Source organism: Hyperolius riggenbachi, chromosome 3 (assembly GCF_040937935.1).
Source record: "Hyperolius riggenbachi isolate aHypRig1 chromosome 3, aHypRig1.pri, whole genome shotgun sequence".
Lineage (NCBI taxonomy): Eukaryota > Metazoa > Chordata > Amphibia > Anura > Hyperoliidae > Hyperolius > Hyperolius riggenbachi.
In genome coordinates, this window is record NC_090648.1 from 71,484,406 (window position 1) to 71,510,734 (window position 26,329).

Here is a 26,329-nt window from a genome sequence, read left to right on the forward strand (position 1 = left end):
TTGTAAGTTCTGCCCTCGCATGATTTCTCAAAAATATGTACAAGTAGGAAAGGAATGCTTGATGGTTAAGGACCTAATCACCTGTCAAACCAAGTATGTGGTCTACGTCCTCTTCTGCCCCTGTAAACGATTCTATATAGGGCAAACTACGCGTCCATTAAAAGAACGGGTAGGGGAACATCTGGGATCGGTTAAAAGTGGTAGGGGTTGTGCCCGTTTTATTGCCCATATGAGAGAATACCACCAAGGGGATATCAGGGGTTTAAGATTTGCGGGCCTAGAGAGAGTGGATAAGGCAAGACGGGGTGGCAACAGGGACAGGTTATTGTTGAAAAGGGAGACCTGGTTGATTTTACAAACTGAAGCCCTGGGCCCATTAGGCCTTAATGATAAGGTGGAGCTTGCAAGCACGCTAGACCCATAAACTTTGTGTTGAGCGACACTAATTAGGGTACCCGCTTATGAAGAAATGGGGTGTTACAGAGCTTGCGCCGAGGCTAGTACCAATTGTTAGTGTTAGGCGTGAATATGCGGCTGATGAGTGTTTTATATAAATGTTCAGTCAATATGTATATGTCCATTGGTTCGCATTTGAGTGTAATATATATATATGTCTGAGACGGCCGGTGATGGCCGATGTATCCCCCTCCCCCCTGCCCCTTCTCCATCCCCCCCTTTAGGTCTGCTTGAAGTTATGGGTTACACGAGCAAGTGTAGCGGTCCAAGATAATAATGAATGTAATTGTGAAAGTTCTGCCCCTCAGTCCCAGTATTTAATTTTAATTGTGTGACACATCATGCACTATCACTAATTTTAATTATTTTTCCACCGGTGGATGAGCTGGAGGTATCTACCTAATGGCAACAGAAATATATGTGCCAGTTTACTGCGATGTGCCGGCTGAGGAATGGACATGCAGCGTTGGCGCTCTCTACTGGTGATTTTTCATCCAGTGCACGAGCCCTCCGGCAGCGCGTACGATTTACGCATGCGCTGGAGGGGAGCCGCATGAGACGCGTCAATAATGACGTATGTTTATGCGACAGTTTGTCCGCTTGTTTTGGTCCACGCCGGGCACCGTTCGCATAGTGTAGCCCCTCCGGCTCCCCCATTGGTGGAAACTTGAGCCCCAATCACAGCCGGCGCTGTGACGCCACGGTGGAGGCGGGTCTTCCCGCATGTATGCAGTGGCGAGGCGGCGCCGGCCTGCAGTGGAACACGGCGTGACCAAGCGTCCAGGAGGACGCGAAACGGCCGTCGCTAGGCCCACATCAGTCCCTCACTCCCACCTCCTACACTGACAGGCCCACACAAGGAGCCGCAAGGTACTATATATGTGCAATACTATGCAGATTTTGTATGCAGTGATGAATACGCCATGCACAGAATACAATGTTGATGTATAACACTGGCAATAAATCTACATGCTTAAGACGGAAGATGCACGCTATCTGTTTCTATATGCATAACAGTATAGGAACCCCACAAGTGACCCCATTTTAGAAAGAAGACACCCCAAGGTATTCCTTTAGGAGTATGGTGAGTTCAAAGAACATTTTATTTTTTGACACAAGTTAGTGAAAAATGACACTTTGTGAAAAAAACAATAAAAATCAATTTCCGCTGGGGTTCCTATGCTGCCCTGGCATTTTACGGGCCCAAAACCGTGAGTAGTCTGGAAACCAAATGTCTCAAAATGACTGTTCAGGGGTATAAACATCTGCAAATTTTGATGACAGGTGGTCTATGAGGGGGAGAATTTTGTGGAACCGGTCATAAGCAGGGTGGCCTCTTAGATGACAGGTTGTATTGGGCCTGATCTGATGGATAGGAGTGCTAGGGGGTGACAGGAGGTGATTGATGGGTGTCTCAGTGGGTGGTCAGAGGGGAAAATAGATGCAATCAATGCACTGGGGAGGTGATCGGAAGGGGGTCTGAGGGGGATCTGAGGGTTTGGCCGAGTGATCAGGAGCCCACACGGGGCAAATTGGGGCCTGATCTGATGGGTAGGTGTGCTAGGGGGTGACAGGAGGTGATTGATGGGTGTCTCAAGGTGTGATTAGAGGGGGGAATAGATGCAAGCAATGCACTGGCGAGGTGATCAGGGCTGGGGTCTGAGGGCGTTCTGAGGGTGTGGGCAGGTGATTGGGTGCCCTAGGGGCAGATAGGGGTCTAATCTGATGGGTAGCAGTGGGTGATTAGATGGCAGAACAGATGTAAACAATGCACTTTGGAGGTGATCTGAGGGTAGGTCTGCGGGCAATCTGATGGTGTGGGAGGGTGATCAGATGCCCGTAAGAGGCAGGTTAGGGTCTGATCTGATAAGTGGCAGTGACAGGTGGTGATTGACGGGTGAATGAGAGGTGATTGACAGGTGATTACAGGGGAGAATAGATGTATACAGTACACGGGGGGCGGGGGGGGTCTGAGGTCATTCTTTTGGGCGGGTGATCGGGTGCCTGCATGGGGCAGATTAGGGTCTGATCTGATGGGTAACAGTGACAGGTGGTGATAGGGGGTGATTGATGGGTTATTAGTGGGTGTTTAGAGGAGAGAACAGATGTAAACAATGCACTTGGGAGGTGATCTGACAGCGGGTCTGCGGGCGATCTGATGGTGTGATCAGATTGCTCGCAAGGGGCAGGTTAGGGGCTGATAGATGGGTGATTGACAGGTGATCAGTAGGTTATTACAGGGGGGATAGATGCATACAGTACACGGGGGGGGGGGTCTGGGGGGTGATCAGGAGCCCCCAGGGGGCAGTTTAGGGCATACAAAAAAAAATAGCGTTGACAGATAGTGACAGGGAGTGATTGATGGGTGATTAGGGGGGTGATTGGGTGTAAACAGGGGTCTGAGGGGTGGGCAGGGTGGGTCTGAGGGGTGCTGTGGGTGATCAGAGGAAAGGGGGGGGGGGGGAGACCAGTGTGCTTGGGTGCTTACCTCCGTGACTGCAGCCTGCCCTGGTGGTCCCTTACAAAGCGTATTATACACTTTGTATGCGGCGATCTGGATGCTAGTAACCCGCCGGCACTTCCGAACGGCCGGCGGGTTACTGCGCAAGGGGGGCGGAGCCTGTCGCCGGCGCCTGATGGCGTGATGGGATCGGCGCATAACCACGACCGCCGCCTGTGACGCCGTCGATATGACATATCGAATGCGTCATGGAGTTACGACCGCCAGTTTCTTCGCAAACCAACCAAACTGACATTTGTTGGTTTAAAATCCCCTCTTTTTCTCTTGCTCTCTGGCTGCTAACAAACCCTGGCTCTTTGGTAGCTTCTAATTACAAAATCTCTCACCTACACGGGACCGGGTGTTTCCTGGCCTTATGTGGCCCCCTAGAGAGTTTATAAGCTCATCCATCAGATGAAGGGTAGATATCAGCTGACAGAAGCTCATAAATTGCGTTTTTCTCCAGTCTGATCGGCCCCAGTCTCAGCAGGAGATCTGACACCTGCTGCCTGAGCTTCAAAAGACTTCTAACCTTAGGAAAACCTATCTGTGACCTCACAAATATGAAATCCATCTTTTGTCATAAAGATGACTTTCCAAATAGGCAACGGCCTTTAGAACCCGCTTATTATGAAATTCGGAACCAACCACACAATTGGATGTTTCTGAATTCAAGGTAAGCCCTGCCAAAGCAGAGATATGCATTTTGGGGTCACCGTTCACTCTAAACCCCCCAAGTTTGATATCATTGTTATCGTTAAATTCTGATCGACCTGAAAATGTTATTAGATTTAACATAACCTGTATGGTTTGAAGATCAGCACACCTATCATGACTCAGATATAATTTTGTGTTCATGCGAGGGGCGGGGAGATCTCCTGTTCCAAAGAGGTGTGTGATCCACGCCCCCTAACCCCTCCTTGCTGGAGTGGGGGCTATAACCAGAGAGAGCCCAGAAAGCTCTGGGTCCTTTACCTTCAATCTGATGCCTAGTAACATCCTGGCAGCCCGCAAGGGCACGGGCCAAAACCTCCATCTTGGAACCATCTCTAACAAAGGCTTGTTGGCCGCATGGCAACCGCCATTTTGGACTCTACGCCAAAGACTTGCGATTGCCGCATGGACTACCAATAACGGTATTTGAACTGTATATTCGGACATTCTGTTTGTTTTCATCTCTTCTCTCTGTCAAATCAATGTGTTCTAAAATAAGCTGCGTGTATGTAGTTTAGAAATAAACTAACGATTTTTATCGTTCAGTCGTGTGCCTTTTCTGGTCATCTTATTGCTGCTATAACGAATCTGCCCTCTGAAGAGTCAGTCATACTACCGCATTGTTTTATGATTTGCTTATAAATTGTTGATTTGCTAGCTAGGTTGTAAATAACCGTTTCTTCCTTCTAGGATTAGCTAGTACCAGATTCCCTGTGCGAAATCGATAACTTTCGTTTCTCGATTGTAAATACAATTCGAGATTACATCATATAGGGACCCAGTAACCTTTCTTTAACGTCACATTGCTCACAGTCTTTAAGCCGTCGGAAGTGACTATTCCCCGAACGGTGACTGGAGCGTGTTGAACGTGATTGGGCTGGCTACCGTATTATGATAGCGGGAGTCTCTTTCCTCCCTACAGAACGCGAGAGAGTGGTGGTAGTGTATTTACCCGATTTCAAGCGCAAAATCAATATTTTTAGTTTACCGATTGTATATACAATCAGAATTGTACATGTATGGGCACCTTCAACCGATCTTAACCGTTTACTACGCACACAGTGAATTTGCCTCCAGCAGTCTCTAGTGCATGAGACCTGCATGGCAACAGTGGTCTAGTAATACGGGATTGGTGGATGTTTGTCCCATTACATATTGTCGGCAGCTGCGCGACCAATCTTTGTCAGTCTGTTCACCGTACTTCCTGCGTATGCTAACGGGAGCAGATTAGACGGGGTTGGCACGCTCTATCGCCTTAACGCTTTTTCTTCTTTCACCCTCTGACGATCCAGCAACCGGTCTTTGTTGTCCGTCTGCGCCCGTACTTCCTGCGTACGCTAACGGGAGCAGATCTCGACGGGATCGCGGGGCTGGATTGTCACACCGCCACCACCGCCGATGGGCGTATTGCGGTCGTTTAGGCCCAGTACTTGCCTGCCGCCCATAGGCTGTGGGCGGTCGGCAAGTGGTTAAAGTGAAGGATATCCAGACAGATCTTACGATTTTCGGAAAAAAAGGGCTCTTAATGTCTCTTTATTTTAAATACAATAACAGAATTGGAATTTTATACTATGATGTTGGACGTTGTTTTAACCAGTCTAGTTTTCCTTTTAAACAAATTTCTACAATCAATATAGTCAGATGCCGAGCTACCTGGCAGTACATTTTTAAAGGGAACCTGAAGCGAGGAAAATTATTTAAAATAAACACATGACGTAGCTGCAAATGAATATTATATACTAACCTCACCGTCAGTTCCTCTCAGAAGCTCTCCATTTTCTTCTTACAGTGATCCCTTCCAGTACTGACAATATTTTGTCAGAACTGAAAAATACCAGTTGCTGTCAGTTGTATATCAGCAGCTCTCAGTTACTACTGAATGTGCAAGGTAACGTCCATGTTTCCCTTTGATTCAAGTGGGCGATATTACAGTTTAACAGTATACTGACCGGGAAACTGTTATAGGGTAGTGGCCATATTTAAAATGGAGGACGGAGAAATCCTTTGACCACAGTGGACAAAGGTGACGCAGGAGACGAGAAAGAGATTGAGTAGTAGACTACACAGGAGGTAAGTATGGTTATTTTGGCATTTGACTCTTTAAGCTGTAGCTGAAAGCCACACAGAAACGAGAATAAACCCCAGGCAGAAAACCTAACAAGTTCAGTGCTCTGGGCTAATGGAACAATAAATTATTATGGACCTTAAACTTACCTAATACAGGGAAATCCGATATGAATGTGGACCTGAAATTCCCCTTAAAGCGCATGTGCAATGATTTCCTATGAGACTGTACACACGTGCGTATTTCGATTTTATTAAAATCGCAAACACGCTACATGTACCATTTTCTGAGCGCTTTGGCTCAATGGAAGATATAGGGAAATCGCGAAGTGCTTGAAAAAGCGCTTTGTATTGCAATTTCCCCAGCGCTTTTATGAATAAATTCATTGTATTTATTCATTTCCGGATCAAAGAATTCACTGACATCAGGAAGTGAAAATCGTAATCGCTCAGCAAAAACGCTTAGAAAAGCGTTTTTCTAAGAGCAAAGCGCAGGGAAAAGGGCTTTAAAAAAAAGCTCAATAAATCGCTCAGAGCTTGCGATAGCGCTGACGATTTAGAATGTGAACAAGGCCTACAGTAACAGCATAAAATCCTTTAAGCCCCGTTCAGACTGCAGAACCGCAACGCATGCGGACCGCAACGCGTACGAACGCACGCCATCCGCGTTCGTATGCGTTGCGTGGCTGATCCCATCACTGAAAAGTGAATGGGACAGCCACGCGTTTTTACAAAAAATGCGTGCAGCATGCGTTCCCGGACCGCACAGGTCCGGAACGCATGCAGTGTGAACATCAGACATTGCACTGCATGCAATGTCTGATGTCGTGCGTGTCGGCCACCTGCACGCGTTTCCAAAACGCGGCTGGAAACGCGTGAAGTGTGAACGGGGCCTTACAGAAAAACATTTGTTAGGCCTCGTTCACATTGCGTTCCGATCGCGTTATCGTTGGATTTTTGTGAAGCAATTTTTTTCCCCCTTCCCAGCGATTTCTGTTCGTTGGACATTTTTTGGTAAGCGATTTTGTAGGCGTATTTGCAGAGCGATTTCGTTTCTTCATTTCCTGACATCATTCAGATAATGAACTCTTTGATCTGGAAAAGAATAAATACAATGTATTTATTCTTAAAAACGTGAACGCAATCGCTGCACAAAGCAAATTATTAAACTTTTTGCGGTTTTCCTAAACCTTCCATTATAGCAAAATCGCCCCAAAAATGGTCCATGCAGCGCTTCTCTGAGCGGAAAGCGGGCAGATCGCTCTAATATGAACTACTAGCGCATAGGATAGCATGGTGTAAGCGCTTTTAGGGCGATTTGGAAAAATCGCAGGCACTTAAAAAAAAACAAAAATGTCTCCAGTGTGAACGAGTCCTTACAGCTGATATAAATCTTGCAATAAATCTGCAATATGTCTACTTCCTGCTTTCATGGAAGCAGACATATTGTTAACATACTGTGTTTACAAATTAGCTGCTCTGCTGTGGCAGATGAAATTCCTGAGATGACACAGCTGAGAGCTCAAATTATGGTGGTGAAGAAGGGCAGATGAGGGGGAATTAGACAGGTTAAACGCTATAAATACATACAGTGTGCATTACTCTGTTTTCTTTCTGTCCTGTGCAAGAGTTCAGGTCCACTTTAATAAATGTGTTTAAAAACAATAAAACTTCTATACTGGGCAGCTGAGTAAGTCCATTGATTTTTTTGTCAGTCCCTCCCTCCGCCAACTAGTTGGGCTTGGTGACACGGGCAGGGTCCACGCTAAAGGCAGAGCAGAAAAACCAGAAGTGTCAGCCGTGACCCCGCCCCCCGTCCTGTGTGTGACAGGGGACTGCTCTCTGCGGAGAGGGGCGGCTCCCTGCAAGCCTACCTGGCTGTACCTGTGCTGCTGACGTCACGCAGGTGCTGCAGGAAGGCGGAAGAGGAGGAAGGTGTCAGCTGTCCGTGATCTGCCGCCCTGCGCCGTGTCACCACCATGTCTGCCTCCGCTGTCTTCGTCCTGGACCTAAAGGGGAAGGTGAGTGCGTGCTCCATGTGCCTGCGGGGGGAGGGGGCGCCAGCCGGACTAGCACCCCTATCCACCCTCTGGAGCAGCAAGGTGGAGGGGGACTGGATTATCGGACGCTGCTGAGCTCCGTATGAAAAGTACTGTAACAATGTATCACTTTACAGAGCGAGTCTCCAGCAGATCGCATGTGGGAATGTATGGTATACAGGAAGCAGAGTAGGGAATTTAAAGAAGTACTGTAGGGGGAAAAAGAGTTGAACTTACCTGGGGCTTCCCCCTCAGATGTCCTGTGCCCCCGCAGCCACTCACTGATGTTCTGGCCCCGCCTCCGGTTCACTTCTGGAATCGCGGCTGCGCCCTCGCTCGCGTCACCAGGAGTGTATTGCGCAGCACCAGTATGGTCTGCGTCTGCGCAGTATGCTCCTGGTGACATCAGCGGGAGCGATGACACGACCGTACAGGCGCAGCGGTTTGTGACATTAAAATGGCAAATTCTGGAAGTGAACGGCGGGGACTGGAGCATCGGTGAGTGGCTGCGCGGGCACAGGACGTCTGCAGGGTACAATTATAAGCCCCAGGTAAATTCAACTCCTCCCCCTTTTTTTTTTTTTTTTTGCCCTACCCCCCTACAGTAGTCCTTTAACTCTGGAGGTTTCCTCCTCCGTCAGGCTGTTCCAGCGCTGAGACCCCGAAGTTCGCATCCGCAATGCCATTCCAGCACTGAGACCCTCGAACTTCGCAGGTAGGCAATAGTATGGACCCATTTGGGCTTCAGCAGAAAAAGCAAAGCGGTGAGCCCAATCACGTCCATGCTACTGCGCAAGGGTGAGCTGTCGACTGGGTGTGACAACGTTCTTTCAGGGGATGCAGCGCTGGAACGGCCCAGTGCAGGTGGGTAGGGGTAAGCCCTTGAGGCGAGTACTCCCTTGGGGCTTTTAAATTGTACTGAGGCTCTGTTCCCACTTGCGTTAGATCAGTGAGAGTGGACAGTGTAATGTCTGCTCCCATGGCTGGGCCAGTTGTGTTACCCCCATAGGCTATATGGGGAATGCACCGCATGCCCAGGACTATTGCAGACTGCACAGTAGCTCACGGATCCATTTCAGAGTGACAAGTGTGAATGGCTCCTATTTATAAAATAGGAGCTGTTCGCTGCCCATTTAGCAATGAGCAGAGAATGGGCAAAATAATGTCTGTTCTGCACTCAAGTGGGAAAAGAGCCTTAAAACTGGCCAGATGAGGAAGACTGGGGAAGCCTCAGGATTATCCAGAGGCTTCCCTCTATTGAGTTGAGTACCCATTTGGGACACTTTTTGTGTCTACAGGTACACTTAAATGCAAATTGTATGCAGCCTGACATTGGGCCCCTTACATTCACTTCCTGCTGAATTACAGTATTCGGATCACTGCAATCCTTCAGTAGCAGGGAGTGCAGTGATTGGCCCTAATGACAGAGCCGTGGTCCTACCTTGGAGACCATCGGCTCCTATTAAGAAGTGAGTAGTTAGTAGCTGTGATTGGTGGTCCGGGGCAGCACCCCCTGCCTGATTTGTAGATGCTTTCCAAAGCTGTGCCGCTACTTCCATAGCCTGAGGATACTTCCTGGTAATCAGCAGCCTTCACCTTATGTAAAATGGACAGAGGAGACTGGGGGATGGGGGACAGCGACACCGGAGAGGACAGGGGGCAGAGGACACTGCAAGGGATGGGGGGTGTAGGACGGGGACAACGGATACTGGAGGACACGGGGATAAGGGGGCAGAGGAGGACGCAGCAGGAAGGGGAAACAAGTGGTAGAAGGAAGACCCAAGAGGGACCAATATTGGGGGTGGGGACGTCCATAAGATGCCCCAGCATAATGGACGCACCAGGTTTAGTATACATTTTTTTTCCCCTTGGTTTTTGTCCTCTAAACCTATAGTCTTAGGCCCCTTTTACACTTGACTTGCTCTCAGTTATAACTGAAAGAAAACCGATTTTCAAAGTAATGCCCATGTGGCACAGTTCCCTTTTATACATGTTTTAATTGAAATCTTTTTCACAATGCAGGGCTATAGAAAAAAAAGTGTACTAACGCATACCAACTGATTAACCACTTGCCGACCGCACGCTTATACCGTGCGTCGGCAAAGTGGCAGCTGCAGGACCAGCGACGCAGTACTGCGTCGCCAGCTGCAGGCTAATTAATCAGGAAGCAGCCGCTCGCGCGAGCGGCTGCTTCCTGTCAATTCACGGCGGGGGGCTCCGTGAATAGCCTGCGGGCCGCCGATGGCGGCTCGCAGGCTAAATGTAAACACAAGCGGAAATAATCCGCTTTGTTTACATTTGTACGGCGCTGCTGCGCAGCAGCGCCGTAAGGCAGATCGGCGATCCCCGGCCAATCAGCGGCCGGGGATCGCCTCCATGTGACAGGGGACGTCCTGTCACTGGCTGCACAGGACGGATAGCGTCCTGTGCAGCCTCGATCGCCGGGGGGGCAGCAGGTAGGAGAGGGAGGGGGGTCCTTAAGGGGGGGTAAAGGGTGGGTCATCAAGTGGTTAAAGGGGTTCTCTGGTATGTTTAAAAACAGCTAAAACTGCCACTTACCTGGGGCTTCTATGGGCCCCCTGAAGCTGTGATGTCCCGCACTGTCCTTCTCCAATGCTCTGTTCCCCGCCACCGGGAACCTGCTAATTATTCGTCTAAAGGGTTTACAGTTTCCCTTTGTCTGCACCAGAGTGGGTGACAACAGCTCAGCCATTGGGTAATCTCTGCCATGTGCTGGAATGTTGTAATGTAAATTTCCTTTCAATAAGCCACATAACTCAGAAAGACAGATGTAAAATACAAGCTGGCTTTCAGTGTTGCCTACAGGCAAAAATATCATGCATTACTTGATAGTGACTTTGCATGGGCACTTCCACTGATTTGAGTTGATTACGCTCAGTAGTAGGTTCATTGAACTGCAGCCACTGAGCCTTGATTACCTCAGAAACAAGTGAGTGGAGGTGCGCATGCAAAGCTAAATTTCATGCTCCTCTGATTTTCAAGTGTGGATGTCATTTGTGTGAAAATTGCTCTAATCTCGGGATTGTGCTGTCTTTGTAAATGTGAGTGGACAGTACAGTGCTGGAGAGGCTGGACCTGCTGTCTCTGAAATCGCCTGTGTGAAGCTGAGCAAAGTTTTAAGGTGGCCACACGAAACATTTTTTTTTTTCTATTCAATTCAAGAATTGCAATCAATTTTTCTGACTGGTCAGATTTTTGAAATGCTACAATGTACCACACACGTGTTCAATTTTCCCTCAATTACAGTATGAAGTAATGAATTATTGTGTGGAATAAAATGGGAAATTAAATTTTTCTCTACAACCAATGGTTTTTATCGAATCGTCAGAAAATTGCATACTTTTATTGTATGGTGTGTGGCCACCTTCAGTGTTAGGCCTTGTTCACATCAGAGGAGCGCCGGTGGCCGTGCGAAGCGAACGCAGCGCATCCGATCGCACGCCATCTGCACCGCTGCGCTGCTGATCCCATCCATTGTCAGTGATGGGATCAGCTCTGCGCTTGGGGCAAAATGCAGGCAGCGGTACGCAAGTCCTTCCCAGCGCATCGTACTGCTGCGGAGCGCAGTAGATGTGAACGGTAGACGGGCAGTCTATGCCCTTCTGCCATTCCTGCGTTTCAGCACATCATACGCGCTTCCATATCCGCACGGCAAGGCCGCAATAGCAGTACAGGGGGTGCTATTGTGGCTGGGAACGCCGAAGAATCACTCGCGTTCCCATGCCTGTCGGCCGGTGATGGCGAAACCGGAAGTCGTCGCTGGTGGGTCCAGGAGCATCAATGTGTCGCTGCGAGGGCACCGATCAGCTGCAGGGGGCTGAGGGAAACCGCAGGTGAGTTAACCTCATTTTTTTCTGCCTGACTTAAGTATCCCTTTAAGGTGTCCACACACTATAGAATAAAATGATCCACTATTATAGCAATTCAATAAAAAAATCAGGTTTCCTGAGGAATCGAAAGGGTTTGTTTTAATTCGAGCAAGAGATTCAGTCAGATTTACCTTTATTATTTTTTTCTTATATTGGCCCATATGCAATTTAACTTTTTCACCTGAGTTCTCTCCTAGGAGATAATTTTCTATTTAAAATAACTTTTCAGCATTTTACAACAGATAAAAGTACCCAAAGGTTGTTGAAAGGGGACCTTTAAAATTATTGTATATATTTTCATTCTTGCTGGTGGTTTAAAATGCATTTTATAAAAAGGTGTGAAAATATCACCTAAGTGAAAAGTCAGGTGAAAAAAGTGAATTGCATATGGGCCTTTAAGTCAATCAGAAGTGTTGGATTTTTCTGATCATTTTTATGGAAATTAAATGGTGTTTGTAATTGTCAATTTCAGTCTGAAGCCTAATAAATTAACTCTTTTTATCTTGCAGTTGTCTTAAGCATTGAGCTCACAGCTGTTTTGCCGCATCCCCACGGCAGAACGATGTAATTATCCCCCAGAAATCCCCGGGGCAAAATTACACGACTTTCCAGGTGGTGGATTTTGTTGCACGGGGGAGGCAGAGCTTTGCGCTGTAGCTCTGCCTCCAATGCAGTCAATCTTCGCCTCTCCCTGCCCCTCTCAGTGAAAGAAGGCTGAGAGGGCCAGGGAGAGGCGGAGATTGACTGCATTAGAGGCAGAGCTGCCTCTACCAGGAATAGAAATCTGCTATCCGCAGAATATTGCCCCGGGGATTTCGGGGGGGGGGGGGGGGGGGAATACATTGTCCTGCTGCAGGGATGCGGCGAAACAGCTATAAAGGAGTAATTTATTTGGATTCAGACTCTTTAAAGGAAACATTCAAGCAAATATTGCTGCCCCATGATCTACTTACTGTGCAGCATCTCCGCTCGCAGCCACGGGCCCGGGTTCCCCGCTGGTGCAGAGGCCGACCTCGAGGTTGTCCTTACTGTGCCTGCGTGAGCGCCGCTGTCAATCAAGTCCACATTGTCCGCTGTGAACAATGTGGACTTGACAGACAGCTGTGCTTCACGCAGGCACAGTAGAGTAGGTTGGCCTCTGGACCGGCTGCGCACGGCGATGCGGCATGGGACATGATGGCTTCAAGGGGCTGGAGGAACCCCCCGGTAAGTATATTATGGGGCAGCCACATTTGCTTGATGCTTCCTTTAACATGCACACCCAAGCAATTTTCTCAGTTTTCAATTTATTTTTTTTATAATTGAGGAAAAATTGAATGTGTGTGGTACATTGGTCAGATTTTTCAAATGTTACAATCAGTCAGAAAAATTCATTGTATTTCTTGAATTGAAAAGTATCCTCTATAATAAAACCCCTGTGTCCGTGCCTCCTGTCCCTGTGTAGCGTTGTCCGTGCTTTTGCCCACTGCGCATGTGCGCAGCATGGACCCAGAGACAGGGGGGCGGGGCTAGGGAGTCCAGCGGGCGGCGTGTGAGCAAGGCGGCCGGATGTGCGTCGGGTGAGCGTGCAGCGGTGGGCAGGGGTGGCGCGCGTGCCCAGGAACACAGACCCCCGTTTTTAAACGGGCTTAGGTCTACTAGTTGTAAAATAATTTTATGGTGCATGGCCACCTTCACCCTCGATTCACAGTAGGAAATGCTCCTGTTTGTTACGCTTTCTGCACTTCTTAGAATTGCAGGAAGCGGATAATATTGTTAAAAATAGGATCCACTTATGGGGAAAAAAAAAGTATCTATTTGCCACGTTGCAGCAAACGGAAGAGTCCCGATCTACCCAGCTTTTGGATGAGTGGATGTGTTTCCTATAGCCACCTGTAGTGCAAACGCATCCCCACCCCTCCCCCAACTACGAATGCGATGTGAAAGCAGAGCGGACACTGAACTGGTCCAAACCGCTATGCTGAACAGACCATCAGAATTGGAGGTGAGTGGGAACCAAGCCTTACTCTGTGGTGGTGGTTGCTCATTCCACCCTTCCCCTTCCTTTACCACATATTGGAGAGGAGCATGGCTGTTATTACTACAAAACCACTCCCCAGTATCTGATTTTTCGTGTGCGTGCACGTTTTTTCATAGAATGAAATGGGGGTTGGTTTTGATTGATGTGGGGTCCCTGGAGTCTGACACAAGGGGTTTAGGGAGGAGATTGAATCTGGAATCAAGATTCCATTGTCCATTGATTGTATGTTAAAGCCTAATGCCTAGAAAAATAGAGGGTGTGTGTTATTATTTTATAGTGTAGAAAGGGGTAAGAACCTTCTTGGGATTTTACTAGTGTCTAAGTCCCTGTTGGGGAAACTTTCCCACATATTGTCCATGGTTTAATAGGGGTTTGGGGTTTAATGGAGAACCTGGTATAAGATGGACAGCTATAAATACTTGGCAGGAGTTCTAGACGAGTCCGGCAATAACGGCGCTGGAAATTTGGGCACACCAGGCACTGCCATAGGCCGCAATAGGATTTTACAGCTATAGCAGCGCTCAACCAGTAGTTTGTCGAGACGAAGCCCAAATTACGATAACAGCGTAATTCAGCCGTCTGCAATAGCTGGCAGCCGAATTATGTATTACCCCACGGTCCATGGAAACCTGCTGGGGGAATGGTAATTAATGCCACTGTGACTTTTGCAGGAGCAGGGTGACCTCTTTTTGGCTTCACCCTGCCATCAAATTTCCCAGTGCCTTAAAGGACAACCGAGGTGACAGGTGACACGAGATAGACATGTGGATGTACAGTGCCTAGCAAACAAATAACTAGGCTGTGTTCCTTTTTTTATTTTGTTGCCTGAAAGAGTTAAACATCAGCTATGTAACAGTTTATGTCCGAGTCGGACTGGGTCAGACTATAGCATAGCCCTTGCTGATAAGTAATTACAGCCATAAAACACTTTCCTGGCAGTAAATAGCTTCTGTGAGCAGGAAAAAAGATAAAAAGGGTCAATAGTTCATAGATTTGAGCTCTGGTATACTTCAATAAAGGTGCCATTGAGCAGAGACAATGAAACAGTAAAAACTTAAAATCTAGATTTAAATATAAAATCAAACTGTGGGATATCTAAAAAAAAAAAGTAATTTTTAGGAGGAGGAGAATAGATACAATTGTTTTTCTCATCAGTTTGTCACCTCGGATGTCCTTTAATCACGTGCACATTCTAAGGCATCATGCATAACCAGCATTCATATATGTTAAATTGCATGTTATTTCCTAATCCCAGTAAAACGATGCAGTGTGAACTGAATAAATCTGTGGAACAAAGAGTGAAACTGCCTTTGCTGCACAGATTTTACAGTTGTTGACCTCGTGGTGCTGATGTATTCTGTCATGCTATGCTCTGTTCATATAGCCCAAGTATACTTCAGGGCTGCTCTACAGGCAGATGCCACTCGCGATTACTTCTCAGGATGTCATCTGTGCAGCAGAAAATGTTGTCTTCAAGCACATCCATGTCTTCCTCCCATCCAGCCTTATATTTCCAATGTTTTCTGCTCAGTTGGGTTCCTGAATAATCTCATGCGTGGCAGTTTTTAACTCCATTTACATTTTGTGTTGTCACAAAGAGACGTAACAAGACCAGTATACTGTATTATAAAAGCAGGAAATTGGCCATAGTGTGTATTGTAATTCATACACTTCATTCACTGACCACCATATCTACCACCTCATACACAGCTTCCCTTTACCTACGGTCCTATACCTTAAAGAAAATCTGTAACTATAAAAAGCTCCCCTGGGGGGTTCTCACCTCAGGTGGGGGAAGCCTCCGGATCCTATCGAGGCTTCCTCCGTCCTCCTCGGTCCCATGGCAGTCTCGCTGTGCTCCTCCGAACAGCGGGGATGTAAGTATTTACCTTCCCGGCTCCAGCGCACGTGCAGTATCAGCTCTCCGTTCGGATAGAGGCGGAAATAACCGCTGTCGGTCCGTGGACCTGACAGAGATCGGCTATTTCTGTCTATTTCCTTGCTTAGAGCCGCAACAGCGCCCCCGCTGGAGCCAGGGAAGGTTAATATATCAGTGCTTGTCGAGCCAGGATTGCAGGTCGCTTCGGGGGAGCCAGCGCTGGATTGCCTTTCAGCTACAGGGATGGGGGAAGCTTCATTGGAACCATGGGGCTTCCCCCTTTCCGAGGTAAGTACCCCCCAGGGGACTTTTTTTTTTTTTTTTTTTTTGTAATGCTGGGTACATACAATGCTATTTCCTGTCTGATCGTCGGGAATCTGGTGATTATTTCCGTCATGTCTGATCTGATCCCACTCATAATGGAATTGATTTTCTGAAGTTATCACGAGAAAATCGATCCCGTTATCTAACGTAAGCAGTTTGGACAAGTACACACGATGCAACTTCCTGTCAAAATACTTGTCGATCAGACTGGAAATTGCATCGTGTGTACCCAGCAATAGACTGTAAAGCTGGCCATACACTGGCCCGATTTGCGCCCGTTTCGACAGCAGATTCGATCACTGGGATCAAATCTGCTGCCAATCGTTCACGCTACATGCCGAATTTCGATCCATTCAGTCCGATCCCGTCGATCGCGCCGTGCGGAAAATAACCGTCGATCGCCCGCGGGTAAAGAGCGCATCGCTAGCGGCGTTCGAGTGCCCGGCGACCGACGCAATAGAGCTGCAATACATTACCTGCTCCGCCGGCGCGACTCCCGGGTCTCCGCTCTTCTTCTCCGCTCTGGTCTGGTCTCCGGCATGCTTCCCTTCTTCCTGTCCCGGCAGGAAGTTTAAACAGTAGAGGGCGCTCTACTGTTTAAACTTCCCCAGACAGGAAGAAGGGAAGCATGCCGGAGACCCGGGAGTCTCGCCGGCGGAGCAGGTAATGTATGCGGGCAGGGGGAGCGGCGGCAGCACCACCACCACCACAACAGATTGTGATCGGTTTCAGGCTGAAATCGGTTCACAATCTGTTTGCAGTAAAGGTAGCCATACGATCCCTCTCTGATCAGATTCGATCAGATAGGGATCTGTCTGTTGGTCGAATCTGATGGCAAATCGACCAGTGTATGGCTACCTTAAGGCGTTTTGGCCAGGACTCTCTTCCATTTTTTTTGTCTCACAATGCTGTGCAATGTGTTTGCATATCTCCCACCCCTTTGTACAAATCTGTTGTTGATTGTTTCACTGCATCAGCCGTAATTCACCATTGTCTTGTATTAACTGTTGTATTGTTTATTTTGTATTGTCATACCTTGTATGCTGTTGTACAACGCCACAGAAGATGTTGGCGCTATATAAATCAATAATAATATACAGTGTCCTTTTTCTGATATTAACAAGGTCTCATCTTTCTCTCTCCTGCAGCCTCTAATATGCCGCAATTACAAGGGAGATATCGATATGGCGGTCATCGATCACTTCATGCCATTGCTGGTCCAGAGGGAAGAGGAGGGATCTCTGTCACCACTGCTCACTCATGGGAAAGTCCACTTCCTGTGGATCAAACACAGCAACCTGTACCGTATCCTTGTCATGTGACTGGAATCCTCTCCTTCCATTTGTTGCCTTTTATGTCTAAAGTACTGGTGTACTTCTGCTCAAGCATCACAATTTTAAGCAGTTCTGGCAGTTGAGAGATAGTGATGTCGCGAACCTCCGATTTTCGGTTCGCGAACCTCCGCGGAAAGTTCGATTCGCGAAAAAGTTTGTGAACCGCAATAGACTTCAATGGGGATGCGAACTTCAAAATTTACAAAAATTTCTACTGGCTAAAAAAATGAAATCATGTTTCAAGGGTTCTAATACCTAGAGCACCCTCCCTCCAGGAGGGTCTCATCTGCCAGGGAATTCCAGTATTTTAAAAGCCAGCTTACATACCGTGGCTGGGGATTGAACCCAGCTCTCAGTGTATGGTAGGTAACTAACATATCCATTATACCACCAACACTACTAGCTGAAGCCAGCCTAGCATTTACAATTTATGCTCAATCCAAAAGAAAAATTAGACAAGGCAAATAACATTTATATCGTGCTTTTCTCCTGGTGGACTCAAAGCACCAGAGCTGCAGCCACTAGGGCACGCTCTATAGGCAGTAGCAGTGTTGGGAAGACTTGCCTAAGGTCTCCTACTGAATAGGTATCATCAAAAGAAAAAAGTTGAGGCACTGTAACTTGCAAAGGTACATTTACTCACAGTATACAGACAGCTGTACCTACTGAATAGGTGCTGGCTTACTGAGCAGACAGAGCCGAGATTCGAACCCTGGTCCCCTGTGTCAGAGGCAGAGCCCTTAACCATTACACCATCCAGCCACTGCTTAAGAATATGTAGGCAGGCATGGCCTTGCCTTTCGTGTTCAACAGTTGTCGAGAGAAAAATTAGACAAGACAAATAACATTTATATCACGCTTTTCTCCTGGCAGACTCAAAGCGCCAGAGCTGCAGCCACTAGGGCTCACTCTATAGGCAGTAGCAGTGTTAGGAAGACTTGCCTAAGGTCTCCTACTGAATAGGTGCTGGCTTACTGAGCATATGCCTGCCTAAATATCCTTAAGCAGTGGCTGGATGGTGTAATGGTTAAGGGAAGGCCTTAGGCAAGTCTTCCTAACACTGCTACTGCCTATAGAGTGAGCCCTAGTGGCTGCAGCTCTGGCGCTTTGAGTCTGCCAGGAGAAAAGTGTGATATAAATGTTATTTGTCTTTTCTAAGTTTTCTCTTGGATTGAGTTTGGAACTTGGACTAGTTTTGGCTAGTAGTGTTGGTGGTATAATGGATATGTTAGTTACCTACCATATACTGAGACCTGGGTTCAATTCCCAGCCACGGTATGTAAGCTGGCTTTTGAAATAATGTAATTCCCTGAATAGGTAGAAGGGTAGGAGGGTGGAGAGCAGCTGTACCTTAACTAATTAGTGTAGGCAGACAAGTGAGTCAAATGGCATAAGGACCTTGCTTGGAGGGGGGAGGGGGGCGTCCAGCAGTGAGAGCAGTATGTTTGGCAACAAGCTGACTGTGATGTAGAGGGTCAAAGTTTTGCTCAATAGAGCATTATGGGGCGAATCAAACTTCCGCGAACCACCAAAGTTCGCCTGGAACCGTTCGCCGGCGAACCGTTCGGCCCATCTCTATTGAGAGATTTATTTCTTGTTTAATAACATATTTATGACGAAAGTTTTGTTGGGGTTCTACTAAATTGAAGGAAAAGCTTTGGAAATAAGTTCTGGGCTGTGTTGGTTCTGGAAAGAGGTCCTGTTAAAGCAAGTACTGTGAGGGCTAGGGGGGAAAATTAGTAGGTTGATCCAATGCTTAATCTAGAGGACCCTGAACAAGCCTCGCTTTAGGTTCCCTTTAAAGGACACATCCGAGGCAAAAAAAAACAAACGAAAAAAAACCCTACTTACCTGGGGCTTCCTTCAGGCGCTGGTAGCCTATCTGTCCCTTGCCGTAGCTCTGCTCCCAGCCGGTGTCCCGTGGTCCCCGGCTTTGCAGATGCCTTCTGCACCTGCGCAGAACACTCCAGGCTACATGAGGGCGGTTGTGCGGTCACGCAGGTGCCGAAGATGCCGACCTGCAATGTGGGTTACCCTGGGACACCAACTGGAAGCGGAGCTGAGGCGACGGTCAGATAGGAAGCCCGGGGTAAATAGAGCTTGTGGGTTTTTTTGTTGTTTTTACCCCGGACCTGTCCTTTAAGGGGAGTATTGTTTTATATATTTTATAAAAACAGTGCTCAGATCCACTACTGCAGCCAAAGAGATCAGCAGGACTAAAAGGAAATAAATATGGCAGCCTCCATATCACTCTCACTTCCAGTGTACTATATACCGTACTCTCCTACTTCTGGGTCACCAAGAGCTATCTGGGTACTCCATAGAGCAGGGGTCCCCACACTTTTTCGGTCAAGGGCCGGGTCAACATACTTCAGACTACTGGGGGGCTGGAGTATACATAAAATGATGTAGAAAAGCACAACATTGAGCCTAGGTATTGTAGACAGTGCCTGTTAACATAGGCAGCCCTCATGTCTTCCATTTAACCAGAGCAGATGTTATACCCCCTAACACAGCAAGTGCAGATAGTATCCCCTGCCACACAGCAAGTGCAGATAGTATCCCCTGCCACACAGCAAGTGCAGATAGTATCCCCTGCCACACAGCAAGTGCAGATAGTATCCCCTGCCACACAGCAAGTGCAGATAGTATCCCCTGCCACACAGCAAGTGCAGATAGTATCCCCTGCCACACAGCAAGTGCAGATAGTATCCCCTGCCACACAGCAAGTGCAGATAGTATCCCCTGCCACACAGCAAGTGCAGATAGTATCCCCTGCCACACAGCAAGTGCAGATAGTATCCCCTGCCACACAGCAAGTGCAGATAGTATCCCCTGCCACACAGCAAGTGCAGATAGTATCCCCTGCCACACAGCAAGTGCAGATAGTATCCCCTGCCACACAGCAAGTGCAGATAGTATCCCCTGCCACACAGCAAGTGCAGATAGTATCCCCTGCCACACAGCAAGTGCAGATAGTATCCCCTGCCACACAGCAAGTGCAGATAGTATCCCCTGCCACACAGCAAGTGCAGATAGTATCCCCTGCCACACAGCAAGTGCAGATAGTATCCCCTGCCACACAGCAAGTGCAGATAGTATCCCCTGCCACACAGCAAGTGCAGATAGTATCCCCTGCCACACAGCAAGTGCAGATAGTATCCCCAGCCACACAGCAAGTGCAGATAGTATCCCCCGCCACACAGCAAGTGCGGACGGTATCCCCCGCCACACAGCAAGTGCGGACGGTATCCCCCGCCACACAGCAAGTGCGGACGGTATCCCCCGCCACACAGCAAGTGCGGACGGTATCCCCCGCCACACAGCAAGTGCGGACGGTATCCCCCGCCACACAGCAAGTGCGGACGGTATCCCCCGCCACACAGCAAGTGCGGACGGTATCCCCCGCCACACAGCAAGTGCGGACGGTATCCCCCGCCACACAGCAAGTGCGGACGGTATCCCCCGCCACACAGCAAGTGCGGACGGTATCCCCCGCCACACAGCAAGTGCGGACGGTATCCCCCGCCACACAGCAAGTGCGGACGGTATCCCCCGCCACACAGCAAGTGCGGACGGTATCCCCCGCCACACAGCAAGTGCGGACGGTATCCCCCGCCACACAGCAAGTGCGGACGGTATCCCCCGCCACACAGCAAGTGCGGACGGTATCCCCCGCCACACAGCAAGTGCGGACGGTATCCCCCGCCACACAGCAAGTGCGGACGGTATCCCCCGCCACACAGCAAGTGCGGACGGTATCCCCCGCCACACAGCAAGTGCGGACGGTATCCCCCGCCACACAGCAAGTGCGGACGGTATCCCCCGCCACACAGCAAGTGCGGACGGTATCCCCCGCCACACAGCAAGTGCGGACGGTATCCCCCGCCACACAACAAGTGCGGACGGTATCCCCCGCCACACAGCAAGTGCGGACGGTATCCCCCGCCACTCAGCAAGTGCGGACGGTATCCCCCGCCACTCAGCAAGTGCGGACGGTATCCCCCGCCACTCAGCAAGTGCGGACGGTATCCCCCGCCACTCAGCAAGTGCGGACGGTATCCCCCGCCACTCAGCAAGTGCGGACGGTATCCCCCGCCACTCAGCAAGTGCGGACGGTATCCCCCGCCACTCAGCAAGTGCGGACGGTATCCCCCGCCACACAGCAAGTGCGGACGGTATCCCCCGCCACACAGCAAGTGCGGACGGTATCCCCCGCCACACAGCAAGTGCGGACGGTATCCCCCGCCACACAGCAAGTGCGGACGGTATCCCCCGCCACACAGCAAGTGCGGACGGTATCCCCCGCCACACAGCAAGTGCGGACGGTATCCCCCGCCACACACCAAGTGCGGACGGTATCCCCGGCCACACAGCAAGTGCGGACGGTATCCCCCGCCACACAGCAAGTGCCACCAACTCTTATAGATGCAGCGGACCGCATCTATAAGTAATACTGTACATATTGTGTGAGGGGGGCCGGTAAAGCCTCAGGGGGCCACATTCAGCCCGCCGGCCTTAGTTTGAGGACCACTGCCGTAGAGTATTATGTGTGAAGGGTATCTGATCAGGGTCTCAGATGTATAAATTATGCAGAATCAGTGGGTTTAAAGCAAAACTGTGGCAACTGAAAATTAAAAAATGATCCACCAGAGATTTCCCACGTTCCCCTGGAGACCACCCACCACCACTGCCTGGGACCCTCTTGAAGATCGCACCCATGTTCCTTTTCATGCATGAGCACAGCCATGCTGCACCTGCATGAGTATGGCCACGTCTGCGCAGTAGCATAGAGCCGCTCCTGCATACGGAGGCGCGCATCCACGTAACATATCCGTAGCATGTTCTGGGGGTTGTCTGTGCGGCAACGGTGGAGGCCAAGACTAAGTAGGAATCCTCTGGGGTTTTTTTTTTTTTTTTTGATCCTCACTCAGTTGCTAAAAGGATTGTATGGCTGAGTGACAGCACAATGTTTGGAGTGACAGAGAATTTGCATATCTGTACAGGTGACAACAGGGGACAATTCCTAATGGCTGTCCAGGTCCAGTGAGGTAGCTGGGCTCTTATTAGTAATGTTAATGTGTTCAAGTAGTTTGAATTCAGAAGTTTGTTTTGAATTCTCCCGATCAGAACCTTTGTGCATGTGCACCCCGGCAGGAGGGTTAATTCACCTTAGTCTCTGATTCTGCCCACATCCCATTCCAGCGCTCACATACTTCCTCCTTCATAGCTGGGAAGAGGAAGTATTGGAGAGGTGAAACACGACGTGGAGCGCAGAGGTGAGAGGCAGCGACAAGGGTGCGTTAACATTCACTGCTGCGGTGCGCATGTACAAAGGTTCAGATCGGAAGAATTCAGAACAATGTTATGAATTTGAACTACTTGAACACGTCAACACTACTTATAAGTATCACTGGAGTTGATCAATGAGATGATAGCTTTCTGTGTTGTTGCAGATTACATGCAGCTTGGAATTCTCATCTACTTGATTGGTTAAACTTCCAAGATGCATGTAATTTGCAACTACATTTGTAAGAACTCAGAAAATAAGCATCTCGCTGACCATGTGTATTCATCACGTGAAAGTGTCCATCCTTTGCACATGCTACAACTAACTGATTTATTGTTGACTTCTGAATGTAAAAGATTTAGGGTCAGTTAACACGGGCCCTGAACTGGCGATAAATCATGATTGCAACACTTAATGTCCAGTCAAATGAATGGACAGTGGTTTTTAAACGTCGGTACTGGCTTTAACTGTCATTGATGTGAAACGCTGCACGCAATCCAGTCCTCTCATTTAGTCCTGGAAACTATATGTAGTGTCCATGATCAGGGTCGGTTTAAGACTTTTTCCCACCTGAAGCACTTCGCTTACCTCCCCCCGCTTCCTCCAAGACAGCATCTCCTATCTGATGGCCCACAGTATCCCGGCTCTGATCCTCAGGATGCTGGGTATGTGCTGCACCGTCGCCGCATCACTCGCCCACTCTCAGCAGATTAGTCATGGGATCCCCAGCCACACGTGAAGTCCTGCTTCCTCTCTGACTACAGTGGCACCTCATGTGACCAGGCAGCACGTAACAGGTCACATGAGGCACCGCTGTAGCCATGGATACAGGACGCTGGACAGGAGGATGGAGATCCTATCACTGGAACGCTGAGAGCAGTTGAGTGAAGCGGCACCGCACCTATACAGAGGGGGAGATGGGGAATTTGGGGAGGGGAGCTGCCTCTTGCTGCCCTCTAATTGTTGCCACCTTGAAGCACGTAATTCACATTGTTTCATAGAAGAACCGTCCTTGTCCACGATCGGCTAAACGTGGTGCTTCCATGTCCCATGCCGGCTAAGCGCGGCATGCCGATTGCCTGTCTGATATATGAATATTTAACAGAAATGTATAATCTGTACATTTGTTACACTATTATAACTTGTGCATGTTTAATCCTTAACTCTGCTTTGCCAGTGGTTGCTTTAACAAATAAGAATGCAAATGCCTCCCTCGTGTACTCCTTCCTCTACAAGCTGGTGGAGGTAAGTCATTTCATAGTGACCTAAAAATATAAATGTATCATATGGCGTTCAGAGGACCACAAAAATGTTCTGACTGGTGGCAGCCAATGGGATGCCTCACCTCATTTTATGATGGGTTTATTTAGCTAGGGAACTGCAGTTTCCAGCAATCAATGATGCTTCTGCCAGTAGGGACTAACTGCAGGTGTCACTGCACCTGTCTGGCCAAGCCTTGCCTCCTTAGCTTGCCCTGGAGGCCATGGGGAGATGCTGAAGCAGGGATTCAGGAGCTATTTCTTCTCTTGGGGTCACGTAGCTGGGCTCTTCTTGCTATTATCAGTTTCTTGGTGGGGAAAGGGGGATATTTTTAGCTGACCTTGTAAAGCACAGTACATACCAAAGTAAATGGGATAGTTTTAAATAGGCAGTATTCAGTTCATATTTGTACAGCAGCGTCCATGGTATCTGGCAATAGCGGGGATGGCCTGATGCCGGATACATGTGCTTGTCGGTTGCTTGAACAACTGACCGAAAAAGCACAAACCTCCCCCCATAAATACTCATCGAGTCTCCAGTGGAGTTGTGTTTTAGTTCCTGCAGCTCCTTGTGGCTTTCCGGCATCCTCCGTGCATGTCAGCCTGCGTGTTATCTGACCCACATCAGGTGACCCGCAAACCTGCGTGCACGGAAGATGCCGGAAAGCCGTCAGGAGCTGCAGGTAAGATATGAGACACACCTCTAGAGGCTGTTTAAGTATTTTAATGCCTCCAACCCCCCCCCCCCCCCCCCCCAAAGTCCCCATTATCCCCCAGGCATGCCGGTTAGTTGAGTCTCCCGGTTGCTGGAGTTCCGGGTAAGTGGGACTTTCCTGTAATAAGGTGCCCAGTAAAAGATACCCGAGGTGACATGAGATAGACGTGTATGTACAGTGCCAAGCACACAAATAACTATGCTGTGTTCCTTTTTTTTCTGTCTCTGCCTGAAAAAGTTAAATATCAGGTATGTAAGCGGCTGACTCAGGCCTGACTCAGACAGGAAGTGACTACAGTGTGACCCTTACTGATAAGAAATTCCAAGTATAAAACACTTTCCTAGCAGAAAATGGCTTCTGAGAGCAGGAAAGAGATAAAAAAAGGGTCAATGGTTCATAGATTTTAGCTCTGGCATACTTCAACGAATGTGTCATTGAGCAAAAACAATAAAACTTAAAAAGTAGATTTAAACAAAAAAATGAAACTGTGGAATATCTTAAAGTAATTTTTAGGAGAAGGTAGATATAATCGTTTATTTCATTAGTTGATTTTCGCCTTGGGTGTCCTTTTTAACAGTACAATTTTTTTTTTTCATCAGATGTGATCTTTCAAAGCTCTTTTTATGATCGATTTTGTACAGAAAACTGCGCAGTGTGTGGTGAAAATCGATGTAAAACTATTCTATGGTCGATTGGAACAGAAACTTTAATCGATCCGAAAGTTGGTTTTACGATTGTATCTGAAGAGAGAAAATGCCGTAATTGACCCTTTTATGCTAACTTTGATAATTACCTTCCGATTACTTACGATCCTAAAAACTGCATCTAAAGATTGCATCTGATGAAAAAATGATACCGTTAATGGGCATCTTTTCATGGATCAAAATTGTCACTGGCATTTTAAGGGGTAATATAGGTTATACTCAGAACAAGTTAGAGCATTAAAAATTCTTATTTGATAAACCTCATTCAAAAATGGGACTGAGAGGGGCAGCAAAAAATCCATTATGAAGAAAGAAAATTTGGTGTCCAGTGTTATTTATTAGAATTTGAGAAGTAAATCTGGGATTAGCCCCCAACTTTTGCAATGGGTAGAGTGTACCCAATGGCCACCGAGAGGGCTGCCATCCAGGCCAGAAGTGTGAAGCCCAAACCTATAATAGTATTGTATTATCACAGCATGAACACCACACCTGTAAAGTATAGATCATGCAGCTTGGCGCATTTTATGAACCAGAGTTCACTTCCTCAGGAGTCAGTTGTAAAAGTAGCATGGCTCCAAGCTGTGCTATATTTACCTCAAGACGCAGTTAATTGACCTGAAGAAGCAGTGTGATACCAGAGAAATATATTGTCTGGTGTGTTTTTACAATAAAATTACTACATTCTTATTATAACTATGCTTCATTCTTGAGGTAATTTTTTTTTTTCCCAGATATTTTATATTTTTTTGGGGCACCTTCTTCCCTTCTTATTTCGGTTACAACCCCCTGGGTGGGTGCATTTTTTTAATTCACAGAATTGTGGTCTTCTTCTTCTTGTTCTTCTTGTTCTTGTTCTTCTTGTTCTTGTTGTTCTTCTTCTTCTTCTTGTTCTTCTTCTTCTTCTTGTTCTTGTTGTTCTTCTTCTTCTTGTTCTTGTTGTTCTTCTTCTTGTTCTTGTTGTTCTTCTTCTTGTTGTTGTTGTTGTTCTTCTTCTTGTTGTTGTTCTTCTTCTTGTTGTTGTTCTTCTTCTTCTTGTTCTTCTTCTTCTTGTTCTTCTTCTTCTTGTTCTTCTTCTTCTTGTTCTTCTTCTTCTTGTTCTTCTTCTTCTTGTTCTTCTTCTTCTTGTTCTTCTTCTTCTTG

General features: G+C 47.9%; 1 protein-coding gene across 1 annotated transcript in view; it reads left to right on the forward strand.

The window, feature by feature from the left end:
- Positions 1-7,559: 7,559 nt before the first annotated feature.
- AP1M2 (adaptor related protein complex 1 subunit mu 2) overlaps positions 7,560-26,329 on the forward strand; it is a 52,473-nt gene continuing 33,703 nt past the window's right edge. Inside the window, exons 1-3 of the mRNA XM_068274369.1 lie at positions 7,560-7,755; positions 17,035-17,191; positions 23,688-23,755. Coding sequence (XP_068130470.1) covers positions 7,714-7,755; positions 17,035-17,191; positions 23,688-23,755 — 267 coding nt within the window. The 5' untranslated portion in view covers positions 7,560-7,713. The remainder of the gene's footprint in view (positions 7,756-17,034; positions 17,192-23,687; positions 23,756-26,329) is intronic.